Source organism: Tyto alba, unplaced genomic scaffold (genome assembly GCF_018691265.1).
Source record: "Tyto alba isolate M040663 unplaced genomic scaffold, T.alba_DEE_v4.0 Super-Scaffold_5, whole genome shotgun sequence".
In the NCBI taxonomy this organism is placed as follows: domain Eukaryota; kingdom Metazoa; phylum Chordata; class Aves; order Strigiformes; family Tytonidae; genus Tyto; species Tyto alba.
In genome coordinates this window covers 21,938,923-21,960,601 of record NW_024881326.1, presented here as the reverse complement: position 1 = coordinate 21,960,601, position 21,679 = coordinate 21,938,923, and the positions used below count along the sequence as shown (strand labels likewise).

Genomic DNA, 21,679 nt, shown 5'->3' with positions numbered 1-21,679 from the left:
TCCATCCCTCCCTCCCTCCATCCCTCCCTCCCTCCATCCCTCCCTCCCTCCCTCCATCCCTTCCTCCCTTCCTCCCTCCATCCCTCCCTCCATCCTCTGGCCAGGCCACGTGCAAGCTTCCCTTTCTCCCAGGCAGGGACAAACCTTCCCCTGAGCACCACAACACAACACGATTAACTCTTTTGGCCTGGCCGCCCAGCTCCAGCCAGCACTTCACACCACTTCAGCTCGCTGAGGACCGACCCTGAGGGCCTTTGCTCCCCAAATCCCCCCTTTACTCAAGCCAAAGGATAACCACGGCGCGTCCACAAGACTGGAGTAACCAGCCTGACCTGAGGCAAGGTCCCCAAAACAACTCTGGCAGCGTCACACCGTTTCTCAAAACAAACTCACTGGCACGCAAAGCCCTTTGGTAAGAGGGCTCCTACCAGCCTGAGCTCAGCCCCGGGACGCGCGTTCAGCAGCTGGGGGACATCAGCTCCCTGCACAAGGCAGCAGTTGTGCAACACCAGCAAAACCAGAGCCCAGGCATGGCAAGAATCATTCATTCATTTGTAGGATGTTTCCCACCAACTGAAGAAATATTTATTCCTTCAACAGCCTTGAAGTCGTTAAGGAAGAACTTAACTTTTTTTTTTTTTTTTTTTTTTTAAACTTCCCGCTGCCAATCCACTATTTCCCATTTCTCCACACAGCAACTAAACCAACCAAAACCTACCCAAGTCCCCCGCGAACAGGCCCCAACTACCAGACTCTCCCCTTGCACGACAGGGTCGCTCCCCACATGGCCACATCCTGCCGCTCCTGGTAGGACAATTAGCCTTAATCCTCGTAGTTTCCTTTAAATCCTGTTACCGCATTCCTCGGTGCACTGGAGCGCGGCTGGGCCCGCCTCGGCGGTGACGGTGACCCCACGGTGCCTCCTGGCTCCTGACCGCTCCCAAGGGCCGCAACGCTCCCAGACTAATCTATCTTCACTGATTAGTTCTTAATCAGTAAGGCAGACGTGAGTGAAGGGTGCAGATGAAAAGAGAAAGGAGGAGGGGGATTAAATAAAAAATTTTCTCTTCAAGGAAAGGTTCCCCTTTGCTGCTTTAGGAGACAACTATGAAAACTTGGTCCAAAAGCAGCGTTTGAAGTCTAGCTACTTTCATATTTATAACGTTTGAGTCACTCCAGAAAACCTGCGCCAAAGCAGACTGAGTTGGACTACTACATTCATTTATTTTGGAAGTTTATCCAAGCCCTGGTTAAAGATAAACAATGCGTCTAGATGTGAGAGAACATCAGAGCCGGGCTGCCGGAGCGGCGGGGAGCTTCCACCCGCTTTGATAGCGCTGAGGCACGAGATGGTATCAGCGCAACCCAAAATGTACTTACTCCTTCCTGGAGAGGCACAAGCAAAAGCACTGGGAAGTTACTGCTCGTCCTTGGGAGGCGTTCCTGCCACACTAATATTATGCAAAGGATTCAGGGTAAAAAGCTTGGGCACAGTCAAGGCATTTAGACCTGATTCATTAATGCCCAACAGTTAATAGGCTGGAGTTGTAATTCCTCTGTCTGAGGGCTTGGGGGTGTTTAAGCCAAATCTGCAAAAAAAAAAATATCACAGCTGAACTACTGATCTGCTACTGAAGGTAGGAAGCACCTTCCAGCCCAAAACACCCTGAAGAACAAAAGCAAAATGAGACTTTATCAGGTCTCCACTGATAAAGCACTTCCCAAAAGCCAGTAAGTGCATCGGTATTCCTAAGCCTGTTTCCAGCGGGGACATGTCAAAAAAAAGTAATTGGTTACATGTCTTACTGCTCAGTACTCTTTAACAGGCCCAACAAAAATCCTCCCTGAAACAAAAGTTTTAGAGAGCGTAATTCTCTCAAAAGCAGCACCTGCATACGTGAAGACTACAAATTAGTCTTTGGAGCCTGCCACTCTCTTTTCAATTTAAAGTTTAAGGCAACACAACAAAAACCAAAGTCTTTCTTGTGAAAAGCTGATCTGAAAACACATGGTTAGCATATTGCCAAATTTGAGAGACACCCCAAAAGAGCGACGATGCGAACTTTTGGGACTTCAAATGAACAAATTTGAACTAATCAGTCTGGAAAGTCTGTTTTCTATTTGTGGCTTGGGTTTGCTGTTTTATGTTTCTTTTTTTGTCTTCGCTGTTTGTTTGCTTTCAATTACCCTGGCCCCTCCTTATCCTAACCTCCCAATCTCCCTGTGTTGTGCCAGCCGGGAGGCGGGCAGCAAAACACCATAGTATTGCAATTGCAAATGTGAGCTGGAAGATGCTCCTTCTTCAAAAGCCGCTGGTTTTGCTCTCAAATGAACTTATTTTGCTGTGTGTCCCCCACAGCAAGGGTATGGCATTCTCCCGTCCGGAGTGGGGACTATTTGTTGTTTCACAGGTCATCAGGAGGTAGCAAGCAAAGCTTACCAGATGTGGGTTTTATCACCTCAAGTGGAACTACTATTTTCTTTATGGGAACTCTGGTTTTTAAGGTTTTATCAGATCACTGCGATTACAAAAGCTTCACTTACATGCTCAAAAGCTCCCATAAAACCCCTAGTTCAAGGTTTATTTGGTCTAGATGGTTTTCAACTTGGAGGAATGACTTGCAGACACAAGTAATTTGTCCTATAAGCTGTGACTGACCAGTCCCTCAGTGTGCTCGAACCGTGCCTGCCTTCTGAGTAAAATTCCATCAACTCACTGACCACAAGATGTTCTTTTAAGAATATTTAAAGAAAAAGAAAGAAAGAGGGAAAAAAAGGGGGGGGAAACAGCTTGCAGCAAAAAGGAAGTTTCAATTACTTTGTGAAATCAAGCAGAAAAATTAAGATCCAAGCAGACTTCATTAGCTCTGACAAGCAAATGCTGATGCCTTTGTTTCCAATGCGCGCAAAACTTTTACTAAGGAGGGGTGTGTGGTGTGGTTTGGGGTTTGATTTTTCTTCCTTTTAAGCCACAGAAATATGCTTTTTTTTTTTTTTTTTTTTTTTACAACATGCTTTGTTGTAACTGGGTTTTGTAAAGATATTCAAACGAAGGAACTGGCACAGAGCTATCACAAAGCAGCCGATTCTTCTCTAAGCACCCACCAATATTTCCATGTGTCAATAGTACTTCACAACCACATTTATCTATGTAAAAACCCACATTAATGAGCCCTTCCTCTGACTGCAAAGCTTGCCAAGCAGAGTGACAGTGTAGATAACTTCAGAATTCAGAGCAGGTTAAGAGACTCCAGAGAAAGATATACAACAAGCTAGATTTTCAAATGCATTTTGCATCCACACTTTTTTTTTCAAGACAGCTTGGCTCTTAGTAAGTATTTCATATTCAGTCTGTGGTCTGTGGTCCAGGGGCGACTGAGGGGGTCTGTGGAAGCACACACATAGGCAGCAGTCTGAAGCTTGCAATATAGAGGGCTATGGCCCCCCTAAAGATTAATTTTTAGAGGGCTCACAAATTAAGACAGTTGGAGAGCACTGTGCTATCTACTGCCCCACTCAGCCCTACACCGCTCCTGCTGAACAAACCATTTCCTATGCCAAAACCCCCCACTGGCTCCCAGCTACCAGCTCCCCAAGGGGCAGGTGGGCTGCAAATTGGTGGAGCAGTTATTTCCGTGCCCCTCCAAGGACCAAAAAGTCTCGTTTGCTTCAAAAATAAAATTCGGTCCAAGAGCAGGTCCTGGGCAGACATAAATGAGACTTCAGTTATAAGAGGAAAGTTTTCCATGAGACATTTTCATAGCAACATGGAGACGGCTTTGGCACCGAAGGGAAGGCAGAGCACTCACGCTTGCAGCTCGCTGGCGGTCCCCGCAGTTTAGCTCAGTGCAGGATGACCCTCTCAGCCTGGACACAGGCAAAGCCCTTTCCACAACAAGCCAGTCCTACAGCCTGTTCCAGTTTTGGGCCCGATGTTTCAGCCAGGAACCTCCCGCAGCAGGGCAGCTTTCCAGAACGGGAGTCTGGAGGAATCACTGCCATCAACCCAGAGATGCTTCTCCAGAGCATCATCACAGCCACAACTCAACTTTATCTGCAGGAACCCATGCCACATCTCACTACAAACACTGAGTAAAGCAGCAAGTTTGATGCACGTTGCATTTTTCAGCCCTGCTCACAAAAGCACAAGGCGGCTTTTCTGGCTTCATCTGTGACCCCAACAAGGCTGCCAACCCCTCGCTTCAGCCTACCCCCCGGTGATGCTGCTCTGCCCCACGTCTTCCCCCTGCTCACAACTGTAGAAACAATTTCGCAATTTCAGCTGGACCAGAAAGAGGCACCAATTAAAGAGGCTTCAGAAATAATTAGCTCCCATCAATCCGATACAAACCAGGGTAGGGGTAACAAGCCCAGATGAAGGGCTCTGGGAGGGACGGCCAGCAGAGCTTGATCTCACAGCAACTCTTCCACTGCAGCTGGAGGACCAAGGCAGGCACACGTGCTTCCCAGCTCACCCCCTCCCACGGTCAGAGCTAGCAGGGGCTATCAGGACACATGCCAGGCTCTCTGTGGCTATCAGGTCCTGGCTTGTCAGGCTATCAGAAGAAAGGCTGCATGGGAAATTAATGAGCAATCTCTGTCTATGACATTGGGATGAGAAGTGGGGGCTGGGGGGGAGATAATTAAAACAAAAATCACGCTGCTGTCTGCAGCGGAACGTCACATTTTGACATGACTTTTCAATTTTAAAGGTTAAAAAACTCACACCATGTGTTATTGCAAAAGGCAGGAAAGAACATGTTGCTCAAAGGGGATGCCAGGACTGAAAGCAAGGAGGTGGGTCAGATTTAAATCTAAACAGGTCCACCGCACATCCATCCTAGGGCCACTGTTTATAAGCAGAGAAAGGCAACTTTATACACAAAGATCACACACTAGTGGTTCCTGGCTGTTCCCAGGAAGAAAAGCTGCTTTTCAGCTGAACTTTCTGAGAACTGTTCATGTAAATAAGACAAACCTCCAAAAAACGCACACGGCTGAGCCTGAAGCATTGCCTGGAGAAAGGCAAATAAGCAGCGCAACAGGAGACGGGGGAGGTCCAGTGCCAAAAAACCCCAAGGTGCAACTTTCCCAAGACCTTTGAAACACCCCCAAAATTGGGCCGCTGTGCACAGCTAAGAGACAGGGAGGGAAGAGAGAAACTCCTGGTGGAAATCCTCCCTCCATCAAGCAGCACAGCCCTGGGTTTAGCCCCCCCAGAAAAAAAAAAAAAAAAAAAAAAAATGGGGAGCAGACCCTTTCCAGGCCCCGGAGAGGCGGGAGGCATCAACCCTGGCCCTGCCTCAACCCGGGCATGGCAGGCAGGACGTCTGCCAGGAGATGCCACCGCGGCAGAGCCCAGCGCCAGGGTCGCTGCCTCCTCACCCGGGGGGCATTTATTGGGAGCAGCAGCACTGGTGGCAGCCTGAACCATCCCCTACACCTCCCCTGTCTCAGCTTTATCTCCCCTTACACAAACCACCTCAGAGCTATGAACCACAGCCGAGTTTGTAAATAAGATTTTTACCTGAAAAATGTGCTTTTAAGCCCCTGCCTGCCGAGTTTGTAAATAAGATTTTTACCTGAAAAATGTGCTTTTAAGCCCCTGCCTGCTACTCCCACCAAGCATTACTTTTCCAGCAGCCTGGGCATCTGTTGCAGAAGCCACCCAGCTCACACAAGCAGCGCACTGTGCTCAGTCAGCATAACGCGACCTACGTCGGAAAACCCATCCTGCTGCTGGAACAGACTCCCAATGTATTCCCCGGGTCTGGAACTAGCAGCCTGCCAGTATTTGTGGAAAAGGTGAGGCTGAGTAGTTTAACCTACCCTGGAAGAGGCAAGGAGGGGGGGTGGGAGAGAGGGGGGAAAGGATTTAGATAAGGTTATCACAAAATTAGAAATTCCTCCTTCTTCCCCCCTCCAGGACACCCTATCTACACCACTGTCCTCAGTGCAGCTGTGAACACTGCCCTTATCTGCCGTTATCCTCCTCATGTTAGCACAGATAAATCTCAACATCTTTTCAACAATTTGCAAGCCAGCTTCTGCACCGCCAAGTTTGTTTGGGCAAAATCCTCCCAGGAGGGACAGCAGCATCCCAGATGAAGGACGCGGCTGCAGAGGACAACTGCCCACAGAGAGGGCAGGAGGGCACAGGAGGCCACTTCAGCCTTTTAAGATGAGACCATCTTTTTGGTTTCCCTACCCTCCTTCCAAACACATTTCACTGCCCGGGCACATGGCTTCTTGACGCTGCTCTGCACAGAACATGGCACCTCTCCTTCCCCACATCTGAGGTGGCTTTGCCCACCCCACAGGTTGGAGGGCTCATGATGCCCACGCAAACCACCGAAGCCACCCAGGCCCTGCCTCTGCTTTTGCAGAAACCCTTCCCTAGCCTGGAAAGGGACCCGGAGCTTGGATCTGCCCTGGAGCCAGCAGCAGACCCTACACCCACCCAGGAAGGTGTCTTCCCCTCTAGTCAACACAGGGTCACATCTTCTTAGGTATTTTAGAAAAATCAAATCTGAGAGAGCCCAGCCCCGGGTATCACCGACACTGTCCACCCATAGACCCAAATTTTGATCCCCTCTCATGCACAGCAGCTGGGCTTGTGCAAACAGCTTCAGTGAGGTGGAAAAACAACATGCCTGGCTGAAAGCACCTTATCATACCAGGGGACAATTGCACCGAGGCTTCTGACAGCAAGCATCGAAGGGGTTTATTTTGTCTTTTTAAGGATGGCCCTGAGGAACCTGGGGGGAGGAGCGAGTGCAAACAGGACCTTTGCCACCCACCTCCCAGGAGGCACCATCCGAAATCCACTGGCAGGAAGATAAACAGCCCCCGGCACCCCACGAGCCCTAGGGAAGGGATGGCTGATTAGAAAGACGGGACGCATTTACCGGTTGTGTTAGTCCTTCCCAAGCAGGGAGAGGGGCTCCCACTCCCCCCACAGCCGCTGCTGTGCTGTCCTGGCACCCTCCGTCAGCAAAAACACTCTATTAAAAAGTTTGCGGCTAAAAAAAGCCAGGAGGAGGGACGGACAGTCCCCACAGCAGGGAGACATCTGGCAGCCCGCAGGCGACACGAGGCGATGCTAGCAGGGCTGAGACAAGGCTTTAGCACGAGGGCTGCCCTGGGTGGCATTCCCGTGTGGGCTGGGGGTCCCCAGTGGGTGACTGGGCTGCAACCAGAGCAGCTTCCCACTGTGGGGATGAACCTCCCCTGGGGATGCACCAGGATAAAACAGACCAAGAAGGAGCCAACACCACCTCCCACGACGGCCCAAGAGCTGACCAGGGCCAGGTTTCAGGTGCTTTCGGTGCAGCCAGCGTGTTTCTGCTCACCAGCCAATGCTTTCTTTTTAAGCTCTACTCCCTCTTTAAAAAGAAAAAAGGCGGCAATGTTTCCTATCCTTCATCACCAAAATGAGAGGCAGGGATGGGAGAAGTGTAGCCTTCCAGCCTGGACACCCTGGCACAGAAGTCCAAGCTAGTAATGAAGCCTTGAAGCTTCACCTGAGCCCCCAGGTAAGAAGAACATTTTCAAGACTGCAGCAGGCTTAGGGACAGCCCCCCCCCTCCTGTTCTCATGCTATTTTCAAACAATGACATTTTTTCCAAAACAAAGTGTTTCGCAATCCTTGAGCAATCCTTTCCTTTTCCAATAAAAAGTGAAATTCTCTTCATTCTCCGCCGGTCGAGACGCACAACCACAGGCACAACCACCAGCTCCAAATCCACCCACCCCGCAGACGGCCACGTCAGAGCCCTCTCCCCAGGCTCCTGCACTGGCCTGGCACCAGGCAGGTCTTGCTGCACCACAAGCTGCTCGCAGAAGATTTGGAAAAAGTTAAATTTTAACTTGAAACTCTTACCAAACAGATTGACTTGTCTTCTGAACCTAGCTCCTATAATTATGGGATTTCATTTAATCTATTTAACTTCCAAGTGTGCCTCTTCTGCCATAACTTGTTTCCCCAAAAAGAAATTGCTTACTGTCTCAGAATATTAAAAGATATATATATTGCTGAAAAGCCATAGAGCCGAAGATGAACCTATTTCTCACAGCAATATAAATACTTCCAGGTCCTAACAAAGGCACAGGAAAAGTAGCTCTACATCAAAATGTAACTGAAGCCAATAAAGAGATTTGCTCTGAAAGAAATGAAAATGAATCAAATCCCAAGGAAGCGGATTTCATGGCACAATCCTCCTATGTTAACTGCCCGGTAGTCTCCCAAACTCCAAGTCCAGAGGCAACATACGGTAAAATTTACCTCCTGTGGTCACTCAAACACACATCTGGTACAAAGATCCGCACTTTAAAATAAAAACCCATTGAAAACACTTCTGGAAGAGCTTCACAGTTTAAAAACAACACCTAGGAACTAAGTGGGACTGAGCAATTTAATCCCAGAAGACGCGCAGGCAGCCTCAGCACACATCCCTGCATCCAGCTGGGAGAACACAAGGGGTTAAAACTCTCAGTGGGCTCATGCAACAGGAACATGTAGGGCCTATTTAAAAAGAAGAATCAGAAATAAGGAATTTCGCCAGTTTTTACCCCTGATAAATCCGCATTCCAGTCTGTCAGCTATCTTGTTATCCCCAGAGCTGCTGAAGTGTCTTTGGCTGTAACTATGCATGACTCCGGCTTTGAGTAATGGAAATAAAGTATGTGCATTGCGACTGCAGCGTTCCTCTCCTAACCCCAGAAAAAGAAAGGCAGAGCAGGAGGAGCTCCTAGAGCGGCTCAGAGATTTTGTACGGAGAAGTTGGAAAGTTGCTTGCACCCTACATCGGCTGCCTGCCCCACCAAACCTGCCTGGGGAAGGATGCCTAGAAGTTGTAAAAGAGATGCCAAGTTTTGGCCTAATACAGCAGCTTTTATTGTCTGCAATAGCAAACAAATAAATACTCTTCCAGATTCACAAGTCCAGTTTAGCTGGCAATTCATACCCAGCAAACATTTGGAAGCAGTATTGTAAAATTAAACAAAGCTATCATTTACAGGAAACCCTGCCTCGAGTACAAATTATAGAGTTGTTAAGTTTATCTGGCAATGCCTTGCCCCTGAGTGCTATATAATTATTCCTAAATCTTTCAGGAAAGAATGCAAATATTTTAAAGCCGTAATTCATTGACAAGGAGGAAGTCTCGTTTAACCTTTTGTGCGTATTTTGATACCTAGAAATTAACCCCTACTCGCCACGACTGTTTTTCAGTGTCCTACTGGGCGGGCCGGCTGGCGAGGGGACCCATCCCCGGTTTCGGCAGGGCTGGCAGAGGCCGGCCGGGAGCGCCGGGCTCGCCTGGCATCCCCTCCCGCTCACAACCTGTGTTTTCAAAGCAGCTTCGGGGCTGGTTTGGAGCAGCGCCGTGCCAGCCAGGCTGCTCCTCGCGCGGGAGCCTTCCCAGTAAGGGAGGTTTCAGGCTGCTGAAAAGGCTGGCTGTTCTCATGGGGGTTACGGCAAGAAGTGGTATAAAGGAGCCTTTAATAAAGCAGAGGGCTGAGTTACATGGAGTTTTTTGCTAGCTAGGCGCCCGCCATCAGGACCTCCACAACCCTTCGGTGGGCTGGATTCAACGGGGCAGAAACAGCCCTAAGCCCCAGCCCTTCGAGCCTCCTCTACCCACCAAGCCACAGCTCTCCAAGCAGCCCCAATTAACTCACGTTAATTAGCAGAAGCCATGTGGCCGAGTGCACTGCCACCTTCCCCAACCCCCCTCAAGAGTTTTGTTTTACAAAGGAGAAAAAAAAAAATAACTCACCTTCTGCTCAGGCCCTCCCTCCATCAGCCGAGCCCTTAATCTACCACTGCACCAAACTATTCCGAGAGTATTTCTAGAGAAATGGTCACTTGCAGCCCAAAAGGGAGAGTGTGCACATCCCCTGAGAGAGGCAAGCGGCACCTGCAAAGCCACGCACGCAGCCCCCACCCGCCCAACAGCACCCACCGGGCGAGCACCCACCGCCCCGCAGGGACTCATCCTGCCCCGGAGCAGTGCTGTGCCTGCAGGCAGGATCAGCTCTGCCAGCCATGCCCTGCCTGCCGCCGCTCAGCTCCGTCCTCAGAGCTGCTCTGAAGCCAGAAGGTACCCGCTATTAAGCTAGAAAAATAAATAAAAGAAGAAACAAAACCAAAAAAAAAAAAAAAACAAAAAAAAAACAAAACAACAAAAAAACAACACCCAACCTTACCTTTTCAAAAGGTAGCACTCATGCTACTGTATTCTCCTCCCAGGGACATTATTTATTGAATAAGAGCTCAGCGGTGGGTGTTATCCCCTGGCGCTACCTGGGATGCTGCGGGAGGCAGGAGCTGGCAGCCTGTCGTACAGCAACGCCACCATTCACAATCACACACGGGAAGCAAACAAGTACTGTACCGAGGTTAGGCTGCAGCGGTTAATCAATCCAGCAGCTTCACGCACACAAACAATATCCGTGATGCACATCGACCGTCACAGAGTAGTGCTTCTGATACAGTGGGTCTCGGAGGTGAAAGGACCTGGCTTCTTCCTCCCAGTCGAAGCAGGTGAGTGGATTCCCTTCCTTGCAAACAGCTAAAACCAAGAGTTTTCAGTACAAAGATGAGCGCTGCACTGAGAAATCAACCAAAACGGATTCAAACCCAACTCCACCAAGATGCTGCGATGCTCCAAACAGCCACTCAGGTCTTTCAGGAGTTGTCCCAGCAATACAAGCCCCCTTCGCCTCCTCTCCCATGCAGTGACAAGTCATGAGCTTCCTTCCACGCCAGGAGCGGGGGAAAGGAGGCCAGGTCAGGCTTAAAGCCCTCGCGCCGCCTCCTCGCCCCAGCACGAGCCCGCTGCCGCGCTCGGGCAGCCAGAAGCGTGTAAATCCAAACCAGCAAGCTATTGCACTAGAAGAAAGCAATCCCATTATGAGAGCTAATGAAAGCGAACCACAATTATTATGTAAACAGCGCTGAATCATTAGCAGACGCTATCAAAGCCATTTTTCCCCCCACCGAGAAGAAAAGCATGCAGTCCTATGGCACCCTCAGCTCTGTCTCTGAACTGAGCCAAAACTCAGGAGGAAGCCCGTTTGTTTTCCGCCAGCCCAAACCAGCAGCACTGCTCTGGTCTCCAGTCTGCACACCCAGTTCCTTCCAGCTGCCTGCTCCCAGTACCTCTGCCCTGGCAAGGGGACCATCGCCACCTCATCCCACCGGGTACCCTGTCCTCCCCCCCAAAACTGCTGGCCACTGCTCTTTAGAAACCCAACGGTTGGCAGGTGGGCATAAAAAAAAAAAAAAAATCCACCCCACACTACTCAGAGCAAAGGTAAAGCCCACTCAGGTGCCCATGTGTACCTGGCAAGGGAACTATTTTCCATCGGACTTGTAATTGTGATGGTTTCTTTGATCACATAAATGTCCTGTCCTCCCATGGGAATGGGCCAAGGAAAGCCAAGGAGGGTGCAGGAGGTTATTTTTTCCCCTCTTATTGCCGTCATGCAAAGTCTCACCCTATCACAAATTTCTTTCTAATAGCACCCACCAGACCTGGGTGAAGCTGCTTGCTCTTTAATCTTCCAGAGGGCAAAAGTTACCTTTAAAACAAACAAACAAGCAAGCAAGCTCCCTTGTAAAGTGGACACTGCCAGCCAGTTGGCTATAAAGACACTCAAACAAGATCCTCGTGTTTGTAGGAGAAGCAAAAAAACTGTATTTCAGCCCAGCAAAAATCCTGGCTCCGTCTTTATGTTCCAAGAACGCTGAATCAAAACAGGCTCCACTCTTTAAAAAGAGGAGAGTACAAAGAAGCAAAAAGTTTGTATTAAAACCCATGTAATCTTTTTAAAACACCATTATTAGAACCTGTAGCACCAGCCAAGAGTGATTTATCACCCCCTGTCATCGCAGCCTGCAACACAGGGCTTTTTATACCAAACTGTCAATGCTACCAAGCTAAAGCCCCAGCTCATAATTTCTTAAAGCTGGCCTTCTGCTGCCAGCAAATCCACTAACCCCTGGGGATTTGGGGGTCTGGGGAGCTGCTGCTCCTCCATCAGAGCCACTGCCAGGGGACCGGCCCCGCGGGGCGATGCGACCCAGCACCGAGCATCCAGCACAGGCTCTGCACCGTGCTCCGAAGCAGGAGGATGTTATAAGTCAACACGGGTAAACAATTTGCCAAGGGTTATTTCGGCTTCTTTCAAAGGAAAAGTCAACAGGCTGTAAAGGCTTTAACTACATTTTCCAGTGCACTCACATCCCTTCGAGGGACGTACCACGAGGTGCCCGGTTTTCACAGAGCGGGCGGTCAGAGCTCTCTGAAAACCAGACACCCTGACATTTGGGGTTTTCCTGTGAAGTTGTTACTCTAACACACCCCAAATCACCAGTAATTTCTAGAATAGCACTACAAACCACAAGAGGTTAAACCGACTGCACATTACTTAAACTAACCTAAGTGTGACCCCTGGAAAGGAACAGCTATTGGATGTTGTGGTTCTGTAGAAACTCAATTACCAAAGCCAATTTCCTATGAGCATTTTTTTTTCCCTCTTTTTTTCAAAAAAGAGCAGCAACAATGCTGACAATGTGTAAGGGCCACATATTTTCACCTCCCAAAAGCTGCAGCCTCGCCTGTATAAGAACAGTTTCTATTCCCACAAAAATGTTGAAACATATTTTAAACATTTCATCATTGTTTGCTCCCATCTGAATTTGCTTAAAATCCAGACAATTCTCAACTTTTAAACTGGAAACATTAAGAGAAATACTCCATCGAAATCCTTCACTCAGGGCAGCTCCTCTCTGCTGACCGTGCACCTTTCCTACATCAAAATCAGCCAAGTGAGGAGTCCCTCACAGTGAACTCACACACATCTGAGTCCGTCGGCCACCGAATGTGTAAATCATAGAAAATCTGAGTAGGAAGACTGGAAACAAACAGATGGTTTGGTTTTTTTTTCTTAAAAGTTGAACCAAAAAAAAAAAAAAAAAAAAAAAGAGAAGTATTTCTAAGAGTGTTTGGTTTTTTTTTTTGGGGGGGAGGAGAAATCAGGCAATGTTTTACAGTGGGAAAGAGGCACTACAATCCTAATTTCACATTAAAATTAACACTGGGCAGCCCTCAACGAAGGTCAATCCCATCAGTAGGTACCCCCCATGCACTTTTGAAGCACCGTCTCCCTCCTTTCAAGCACCACACTTTGCCAGCGAGGTGATGCACCACTGCCCTTGGGGACCACCCCCCACTTCCCCATCCCACCTCACCCCTCTCCCACGCCCCATGGGGACACGAGAAGTATCAGACCTCTAGGCATGAACCAGTGGGTAAGATATCTGTGCTGGCCATGGCCGTCTGCAAACAGAAAATGCTGTCCTAAGAAAACCATAGTAGCCACATCCTCACGGGGGCAAAGCCTGCTGACAGCCCACGTGGCTGCCGCCAGCCCCACGCACGTAAAGCCTCCCACGCCTCCTCACCAGCTCCCCTCTTCCCAACACGCTGCTTTTATCCAAGTGCTTTTCCCAGACCAGAAAGATGTAAACAAGAAGAAATCCCACCCTGAAGAAACACAGCACTTCAGCCGTAGCCTCCACGGGGCTGCACCGGCAAAGGCAAACACAGACAGCCCGGAATCTCTGCTAGAAAGGCAAAATAGTTTCATGAAACACTAAGGAAAGTCTTTAAGAAACCAGGAAGCAGGTAAGGCGGGATACAACAAAGTCGCTCTCTTTTAATTAAAATGCTTGGCAATTAAAAAAAAAATAATAATACAAGCAGCAGCTTTCTTCCCAAAAATGCACAAATCCCAGCGAACAGCACAATCTGCCCCTTCCAGGGCACCAGAGGGCTTTGCTATGGGGCATCCTGGAGCACACAGGGTAATTTCGGGAGCAATGGGGAAATTTAAGAGTTTTGCCGGGGCCTCACATTGCTTAGCAATGGGAGAAGGAAGTTATCTTCGTAATCTCAAAAGAAAGGGAAAGCAGGAGGAATGTGAGGAATGCGAGGAGGTTATTGCCCCGGAGACCGGGGCTGGCAGCCCGCTCAGCAGCCAAGGAGGAGATGCACACCCTGACCTCTTTGGCTAGCAAGAATTTCCTTCCCCCCCCCCCCCCAAAAAAAAAAAAAAGCAGAAAAAAAAAAAGCAGAATAAAAGCAAGGAATCGGTCCTGGAGGGTTGCTCTTCTTCTGGGAGGAGGTGAGGGATTTTGCAGCAGATAGGATAATCCTGATGCTCCATCCCAGTGCTGCCCAAACCTGCAGTCTGGGGAGGAGAGCCGGGAGGGAGGTGCGAAGGATTGAGACCGTGCAACCCAATACACGTGCACATCCGTAGAAATCCCGTGGTAAGCACCCTTCTGCTGATCAGGGCGACAGCTACGGGGCGGGGGGGGGGACAGGAGGCGAGAACCACACGCCCAACACCTCTCAAGAAGCACCAGCAGACCTCCTCCATCCGCGCAGGCTCCGGGATGCTCCCAGGGTCGGCAACTCACCGCACATAACCAGGACGGCGGGGTCTGCACGAGCCACCAGCCAACGCCACCGAGCAGGCTGAGACCACGGACATCAACACCCCAAATACCCTGGGACCCTCCCAGCCTCCTGAGAGAGGCCCCAGCCCCGCCGGGCAGATGCTACCTGCGCCTCTGAGACAGGAGATGCTTGTCTGGGACCTTCTCCCATCAGAGCCACCTCACACGTTGCAGCAGCAACGCTTCAGCCGGAACGTCCTTGGCTCCGCAGGTATCAAGGACAAGTTTCGTGGCGGAGGGGAGAGGTAGAGACAGACCCGAGGCAAACTCAGCGCCTCGCTGCCGCGTCGGCCTTGCTCTGCTGCTGCTTCAGCGAGAATAAAAAGTCTGTTGACATACGAAAGCCACAGAAAAATCTTCCTGAAACTACAAAACAGTTCTGAAAACATTGTGCAGCTCAGGCCTCCTGCACAGTGTACACACATCTATTCAGCCTCTTAAAAAACAGCTACATGTCTAAGGAAACATCTGATAATTAAGGCAATTTCAACAATAGATAATAATTTGACTATGAATTGTATGGAATGTAATGACTGCTTATTCTGGCAGAAAAAACAGGACTTTCTATGAAGTGTCTGCCAAGGAAAATGATACTCCCACTCAGCCCGGACCACTGCAAGCAGTTGCTGCTAACCACATGCTTCACGCTGCCGGCTGCTAGGACACGGCGCGCCGCTGCAGCCGAACAAAACCCCGCGCTGCAGATTTACGGAGAGAAAGCCAAGTCCCGGGCAAGCGGCGGCCGGAGCCGTGACTCAGCCGGGGGCCAACGCTCGCCAACGCTCGCCGCGCAGCCGCCAGCGCCGGGGTGCTCGCCGGCGACTCGCACGCCGCCAGCTCCCCCCCCCCCCCCCGCTGTTTCCAGTTGCTAAATGACATTAGAAGCAGCTAAAAATACTTCAAGCGATTCTCTCCTTTACTTTTCCGTGCCAGCACTCGCGTCTGCCGCAAGGACGTTCTCTTCCCCACCCGCGGGTGGTCGGGCAATTGCTCCACTAATGCACGTTGGGTGGGAGAAACCGCCCTGCCCGCCAGGGACCAGTGCCTTCGTCGGGCAAGAGTCATTGCCAACAGCTACAGCTTGTGGCCAAGGTAGCTCCACACCTTCGAACGGACGGCGAGGAGCACCAGGCGTTCCCTGGTACTTCTCATACCCCAGCGAGCCCAGGAGCCGTCTTGTGCAAACCAACTGCAACAGGCTCGGCAGTGCCAGACAGCACGAGCAACGCAGTCCTGGACGAGATCCAGAAACCCTTCCTCGGTTGGAAGAGAAGCATGTGAAAAACTAACTGAAAAAAAAAAAAAGTGCTTGCTGAACTTTGTACATAAAACAACAATGCCAGAGCAGCAGCACAGCAGGACACCCCTGCCGGAGTTACTTTGGGCAAAATCCCACGGAGTCCAAAAACCAAGGGCCAGGTGATTTCCTCTGTCACAGTGAAAACTACTGTCCATCGCTCCTGACAAATAAATGCAGCTACTCCATTGACTTGGCTTCAACAGAGACAAAGATTACAACAAGCATCCTCATGAAGCCTGGCCGGCGTGCTGCTTGTGCCCAGCTCCCCGCAGAGGCAGGCTCCAGGCTCGCTCCGAGCTCCCCAGGAGAGCATCTTCCAGCCCAGCCTGCCTCCATGAAATCAGGACAGCAGTGCCAGCAAGGGAAGGCGTTACACTTCTGCAGGAAATTTGCAGGTTAACTGATAACGCTTTCCACCAAGATTTTGGGTTGTGTGGTTTTTTGTTGGTTTTTTTTTTTTTTTTTTTTTCCCCTTTTCAATCCAGGAAAAGAAACATCTATTTCTTCCAATTAGCAGGAAAAGGGAAGGAATTTCCATCCATTTAACGCCTGAGGGCAAGAAAGGAGCCTCTTGAAAGAAAACGTTGGGGGTTTTTTGTTTTTAAATCACAGCCACCTACTGCGGGTCTCCGGATGCCACCGACACCAGCTCGCTACCAGCTCTCTCTGCGTTTCGTTCTGCAGCCGCAGCAGGCCAGCCCCTGCCTGGTGAGCAGCCCCTGCGGACGGGCACTCCCCAGGAGCTTTGCTCCATCACCACCAACAGCCCGGGGTCAATACGGAGCGATACTTTGCAGGTAGCGTTAGAACAAAGTGAGCAGCTACAGGCTGTAGGACTGAGACCTTCCCGAGATGTGCTCTTTCCTTGGGAAACTTGTAAAGTCATCTTAAAAGCAGTTACAGGCTGGCGCTCTCCCCACACCGTCTACAATCTCTACATTATCAAAAGTCGAGTTTCACAAACCAACCATCTACATCAGCTCTACGTGAGCACCCGTCTCTCCAGCAACAGCAGCAAGATTGCATCTCACCACTGCCATGAGCTTTGCAACATATTTTTTATCACACTTGCTATAGGCACAAAAGCTGCAGAGATCACTCTGATACAAGGCAGTACCAAAGGGCCACGACTTATGAAATGCCTCCATGCAGATTTATAGCAGTAGTCTGTCTTTACACCTCTAACACCAAGTTAGCATAAAAGGAGACAATTTCTGTATGTTCCACGCTACAAATAACCCATTTTACACCTCTTATCGAGCAAGCAATGAGTTGACCAGCTGTGCACTTCTTTCAGAAACGCTTATGTTCTTCAGCAAGATATAACCTGACGTTTACGCATATTCTAATTAGATCCTAAACTTGGTCTAAACAAATATTAAACTGAACTCCTGGGTAATTCTGGACCAGGAATAGCCTTTTAACATGACTGAAATAGCAGTGATACAGATAAAAAGATTGCTGGAACGGGCATTTTCTTAAAAGAAAAAAAAAAATTGTATACACCTACTGATGAAGAAGAACATAAACATGGCCAAAAAAAAAAAAAAATATCCATGTGAGCTGGTGCTAAACCCCAAATGACTCCCGTGCCCATCCGGTGAGGACGGGCTTCACTTGCTGTCACAGGGCCCAGGGCCGGGGCACTTCTGCCCACGCCACCCCACTGCTTCACTTTGGCAATTCAAGGCCAATGTTTTGTAGGCTCGGTAATCCCTGACAGGAAAGAAGTCCACTACACTTACTGAAACTAACTTGTCACAGCTTTTAGGACACCTTTTCAGAAAGGTGCTAGGAAGTTTCTCTCTGTGCACGGTGATCTAACGCAATTCTGTGAGAGAATGGGAGAATAAAGCGCTATCCACCAAGCCGGTACAAAAACCTAAAGAACAACTTGATAGACTTCAGACTTGAGTTCATGCCAGTTACAGCCCTGTTTTCATACATTATCCCATCAGCTTCACAGCCTGTTGAACACTCGCCAACCTGTCCTCCACCACAGTTCGGTGAGCAGAGGTGCCACCCAGCAGAAGTCACCAGTTTCCACCATTACCCCCACGGGATGCTCGTCCAAACACCCAGCTCCCTCCCTCACCCCCCCTTTAATCACCTTCTCACCCATCAGCCAGGCTTCCAGCTAACCGCCTTTTCCAATTCACTTACCCACCTGAAGGAAAACACACCGCCATCACCCGAAACGCCAGCTGAACTCAAAAGGTTTGGCAAGCGACTCATTTTTCCGGGAGCCACAAGCACCGCAGACCTTTCGCCCCGGTGCTGGACCTCAGCCCCCGGCGTTCCCAGCCCACGGCACACCGGCTCCGGGTGCCGGACCTCAGCCCCCGGCGTTCCCAGCCCACGGCACACCGGCTCCCGGTGCTGGACCTCAGCCCCCGGCGTTCCCAGCCCACGGCACACCGGCTCCGGGTGCTGGACCTCAGCCCCCGGCATTCCCAGCCCACGGCACACCGGCTCCGGGTGCCCACCCCGCCAAGGCGACGGCGGGCGAAGCACCGCGCGCTCAGAAAGGGAAGAACCCAGCGGCGGGACGAGCAGCTTACCGTCTGCGCGCACCAGCTGGGCGGCGAGAGGGGAGACCCGGAGCCTCGAAACCCGGCACGCAGCAAAACCACGCGAATTCACAGGGGGAACGTGAAACTGCAGCAGGTGTAGCACCCCCACGCGGGGTTTAATTTTTTAAACTGCAGTCACACTTGAGGTACACCACACTTTAAAGGCATACACAGCACACCTTCAAGGACTTCCACCGTCCTCCCTGCAACACCCTGCGGAGCGGGATGACATTTAGAACGTAACTTTGCGAGACCTGTTGCTTTCCAAGAGAGGCCAGGCACAGACCCCCTGCACCCCTGAAACAGCGACATAACCCAGCCCGGTATTTTCAGCGTGTCGTTGCAGAAAGCCCTTCTTTTGTCAGATAATCTCACCTTGCTCATCACATTTCTCTGACCCCTTATTTCAAAAGCACAGGGTCAAACCGACAACAGCTTTAGAGCCTCAAATGGAAGTCCTGTCAGCATGATCTACTCCCGACATCCTCCAAAGCTCACCAAGACACCTTAAACAACAAGACATAAAATAAGGACTAGGTCAAACCTTCCCAATGTATGAGGAAGCCTGCTCACGTCCCGATCCTACACCGATGAGGGCTGGACCCAAATCAAATCCGAGCCTATTTATTAGAGAGCTTTTTACGAAGCAGGGAGGGTGAAAGGGAGAGAGTATTTTAACTGCAACCAGTCAGACGTTTCTCATTAAAATATTTCTTGGAGAAGTAAACGGGCCTGCAATTTTAGTCAAACAGATGTAGGCTAAACGCATATCATTAGTCTGACAATATAAAAGCACAACCGGCTGAAATCATTTTAGTTTTGTCAGTGAAAAGGATAATGTATGCATATCTGGAGGGCACACCAACGGTAAAGATTACCCCCAGCTTCTATCTTAGCCCGTCTAAAGGTATTTACTCGGGGTCTGTCTGTGTTGTGACAGTGTCCTAGACCGAAATGAATGCCTCTAACACTCCACATTTTTGAGCCATTCAGTCATGCATTTTTGTTATTGTTGAAAGTAGTGCGAAATTGCAGTGCATGAGCTGGAGTCCTTGGTGGTCTCCGAGGATTCCAGCTAAAAAGGCACTTCCTTTGTTCCGCGGAGAATGCGGTCCAGTAGGTCATTCAGAAGGGGAAATAAAAGCAGCAGCCCTGGGAGGGAGATGAAGGATGAAACAAAAAGAATAAAATGTTTTGGGTGTGAGCACATTAGCTACCATTTCCTACTGCTGCCGGCTGCGAGCACTCCTGTCCCCTGGATGCGCAAGTACCTCGGGACGAAGGTGGAGGGAAGAAAGGAAAAGAGTATAAAAAAAAAAAAAAAAAAACACAAAAAACCAGAACAGAAACCGTTTCTGGATCCCCTCGCCAGCAGGCCGCCGGGCCAGCGGCACCTGGGGCGGCCGGGGCCGCCCGCCGCCGCGCTCCCCGCCGGGCGGAACGGCAGCCCCGGGGGCGGGCAGCGCCCGCTCCGCCGCCGCGCAACCGGCCGCGGGCGCGGTCCCGGTCCCGGTCCCGGCGCGGAGCGAGGCGGCGGCGGGGAAGGGGGGAGGTTGGAGTGGGGCGGGCAGCCCGGCTCCGCGGGGGCGAGGCGGGAAGCGGTTTGCGGGGTTTGGGGGGGGGGGGGGGGGAAGATGAACCCGCCGAGCCCGCCCGCACAAAGGCGGCGCCGGTCGCGACTCACCGCTGATCTCGTGGCTGGGCGCTTCGCTCTGGCTGAAGCCCTTGGCGGCGTAGAGCCGCCGCACTTCGGAGCAACTTTTGGCGCGGGGCTCGGCGGCCAGCAGCAGCGGCAGGCTGAGGGCGGCCAGCGCGCAGAGCAAGGGCGGCAGGCAGCCGCGCCGCCGCGGCATGGTGCGGCCGGGCAGGGGCCGCCGGGGCCGGGCGAGAGCGGCCCGAGGCCGGAGCCGGCCCTCCGCCGAGCCTGCCCCGCCGCGCCGCGCAGCCGCCGCCGCCGCCGCCGCCGCCGCGCTCCCCGCTCCGCCGCGGCTCCGCTCCGCTGGCCCGGCGTGCGGCGGCGCTCTGCAAACTTGGCCCGGCAGGAAGCACATGGGGTGAGCGGTGCGGGAGGAGGGAGGGAGGGAGGGAGGGAGGGAGGAAGAGGGGGAGGGCGGAGGAGCGCGCAGGGCCGGGACGAGCCTCGGCAGCCCGCGGGAAAATCAGGAGCTGGGATCCGCCCGCCCAGCGAGGCGGAGCGGAGCCCGGGGCTGCCCCCCCCCCCCCCGAGCTCCTCCGCCCCATTCTGCTCCCCCCCCCCACGGCCGCGGGCTGTCCCCGCCGGGCACCCGCGCTCCCTTCCAGCCCCGGCTCCGAAGTGCCGGGCGAGGGGAAGAGGATTTCCCTGCAAAGGGGCTGGGTTGGCTGTTCTTCCTTAGCCGGAGCTGCGGATGGTTCCGCTCTGCTCCAGTTTTAATAGGTTCACTAAACTGATGATTTTTGACAGGTCTGAACTATGGGCGTGAAAGGCTCGTCAACACCGACTGTGGGTTTTGTTTGTTTTTTTTTTTTTCACTAATCTTCCAAGAGTTTAGCAGGACAGAGGCCTCGGGAACACAGACACCGAGATGCTCTGGTCACTCCTCCTCCATCCTACCCTGGCCCTGCACAGCCACAGGCACCAATGTAACCGAGCCCCACTAAACCCTTGAACCAGGGGTTTAAGTCCAACAGTTGCCGATTGCTTCTGTTTGCTGAAAATCACAGCCCTGCGAGAATGGCAGGCGCTGTCGTCACTTCACGGGGCCGTAAGGTCACTTAATGGGTCTGCCTAGGGAGACCTTGCTCCCCGCCAGGCACGGTGAGGCCTCGGTGTCCGTGTCCCGTGGGTGCAGATCCCACGCAGGCAGCTCTGTCCGGCTGCACCATCCACGTGCCTGCGCCCAATGCTGTGCCTCACCACGGTGTCATTTGTCCCATGACGGTGCAGTGGCTTGGTGATAGCATCGTTTAAAAATAAGAGATGTGCAGCGGTTTACATTGCAATATGCTCCTATGTGATACTCAGTTCTGTCGCTGCCTCGTTGGGGAAGGACAGGCTGAAACAACAGCAAAGGAAGTTGCCAGCTTCACCCCCTTGCTCTCAAGCTTTTGTCAGCGGAACGCCGGGCGGGTCGGGAGGAAAAGACCCTCTATTCATTTCCCCCGGCGAGGGCACGCTGACAGCAAAGCGCGGCCACGCCGCCCCGCCAGCCGCTTCTCGTGGGAACGAGATGCTCGTTGAGCTCTGAGCTTTCCAGCGGCGATGCCGGCAGCTCACCGCAGGCTTGGGGCAGCACA

At 51.5% G+C, this 21,679-nt stretch overlaps 1 protein-coding gene across 1 annotated transcript in view; it reads right to left on the bottom strand.

Annotated features, from left to right (window-relative positions):
• The window catches only part of GPC4 (glypican 4), a 69,927-nt gene extending 49,610 nt beyond the window's left edge, over positions 1 to 20,317 (bottom strand). Inside the window, exon 1 of the mRNA XM_042807369.1 lies at positions 20,088 to 20,317. Within this exon, the coding sequence (XP_042663303.1) occupies positions 20,088 to 20,256 (169 nt within the window). The 5' untranslated portion in view covers positions 20,257 to 20,317. The remainder of the gene's footprint in view (positions 1 to 20,087) is intronic.
• Between the last annotated feature and the right edge of the window lie 1,362 nt (positions 20,318 to 21,679).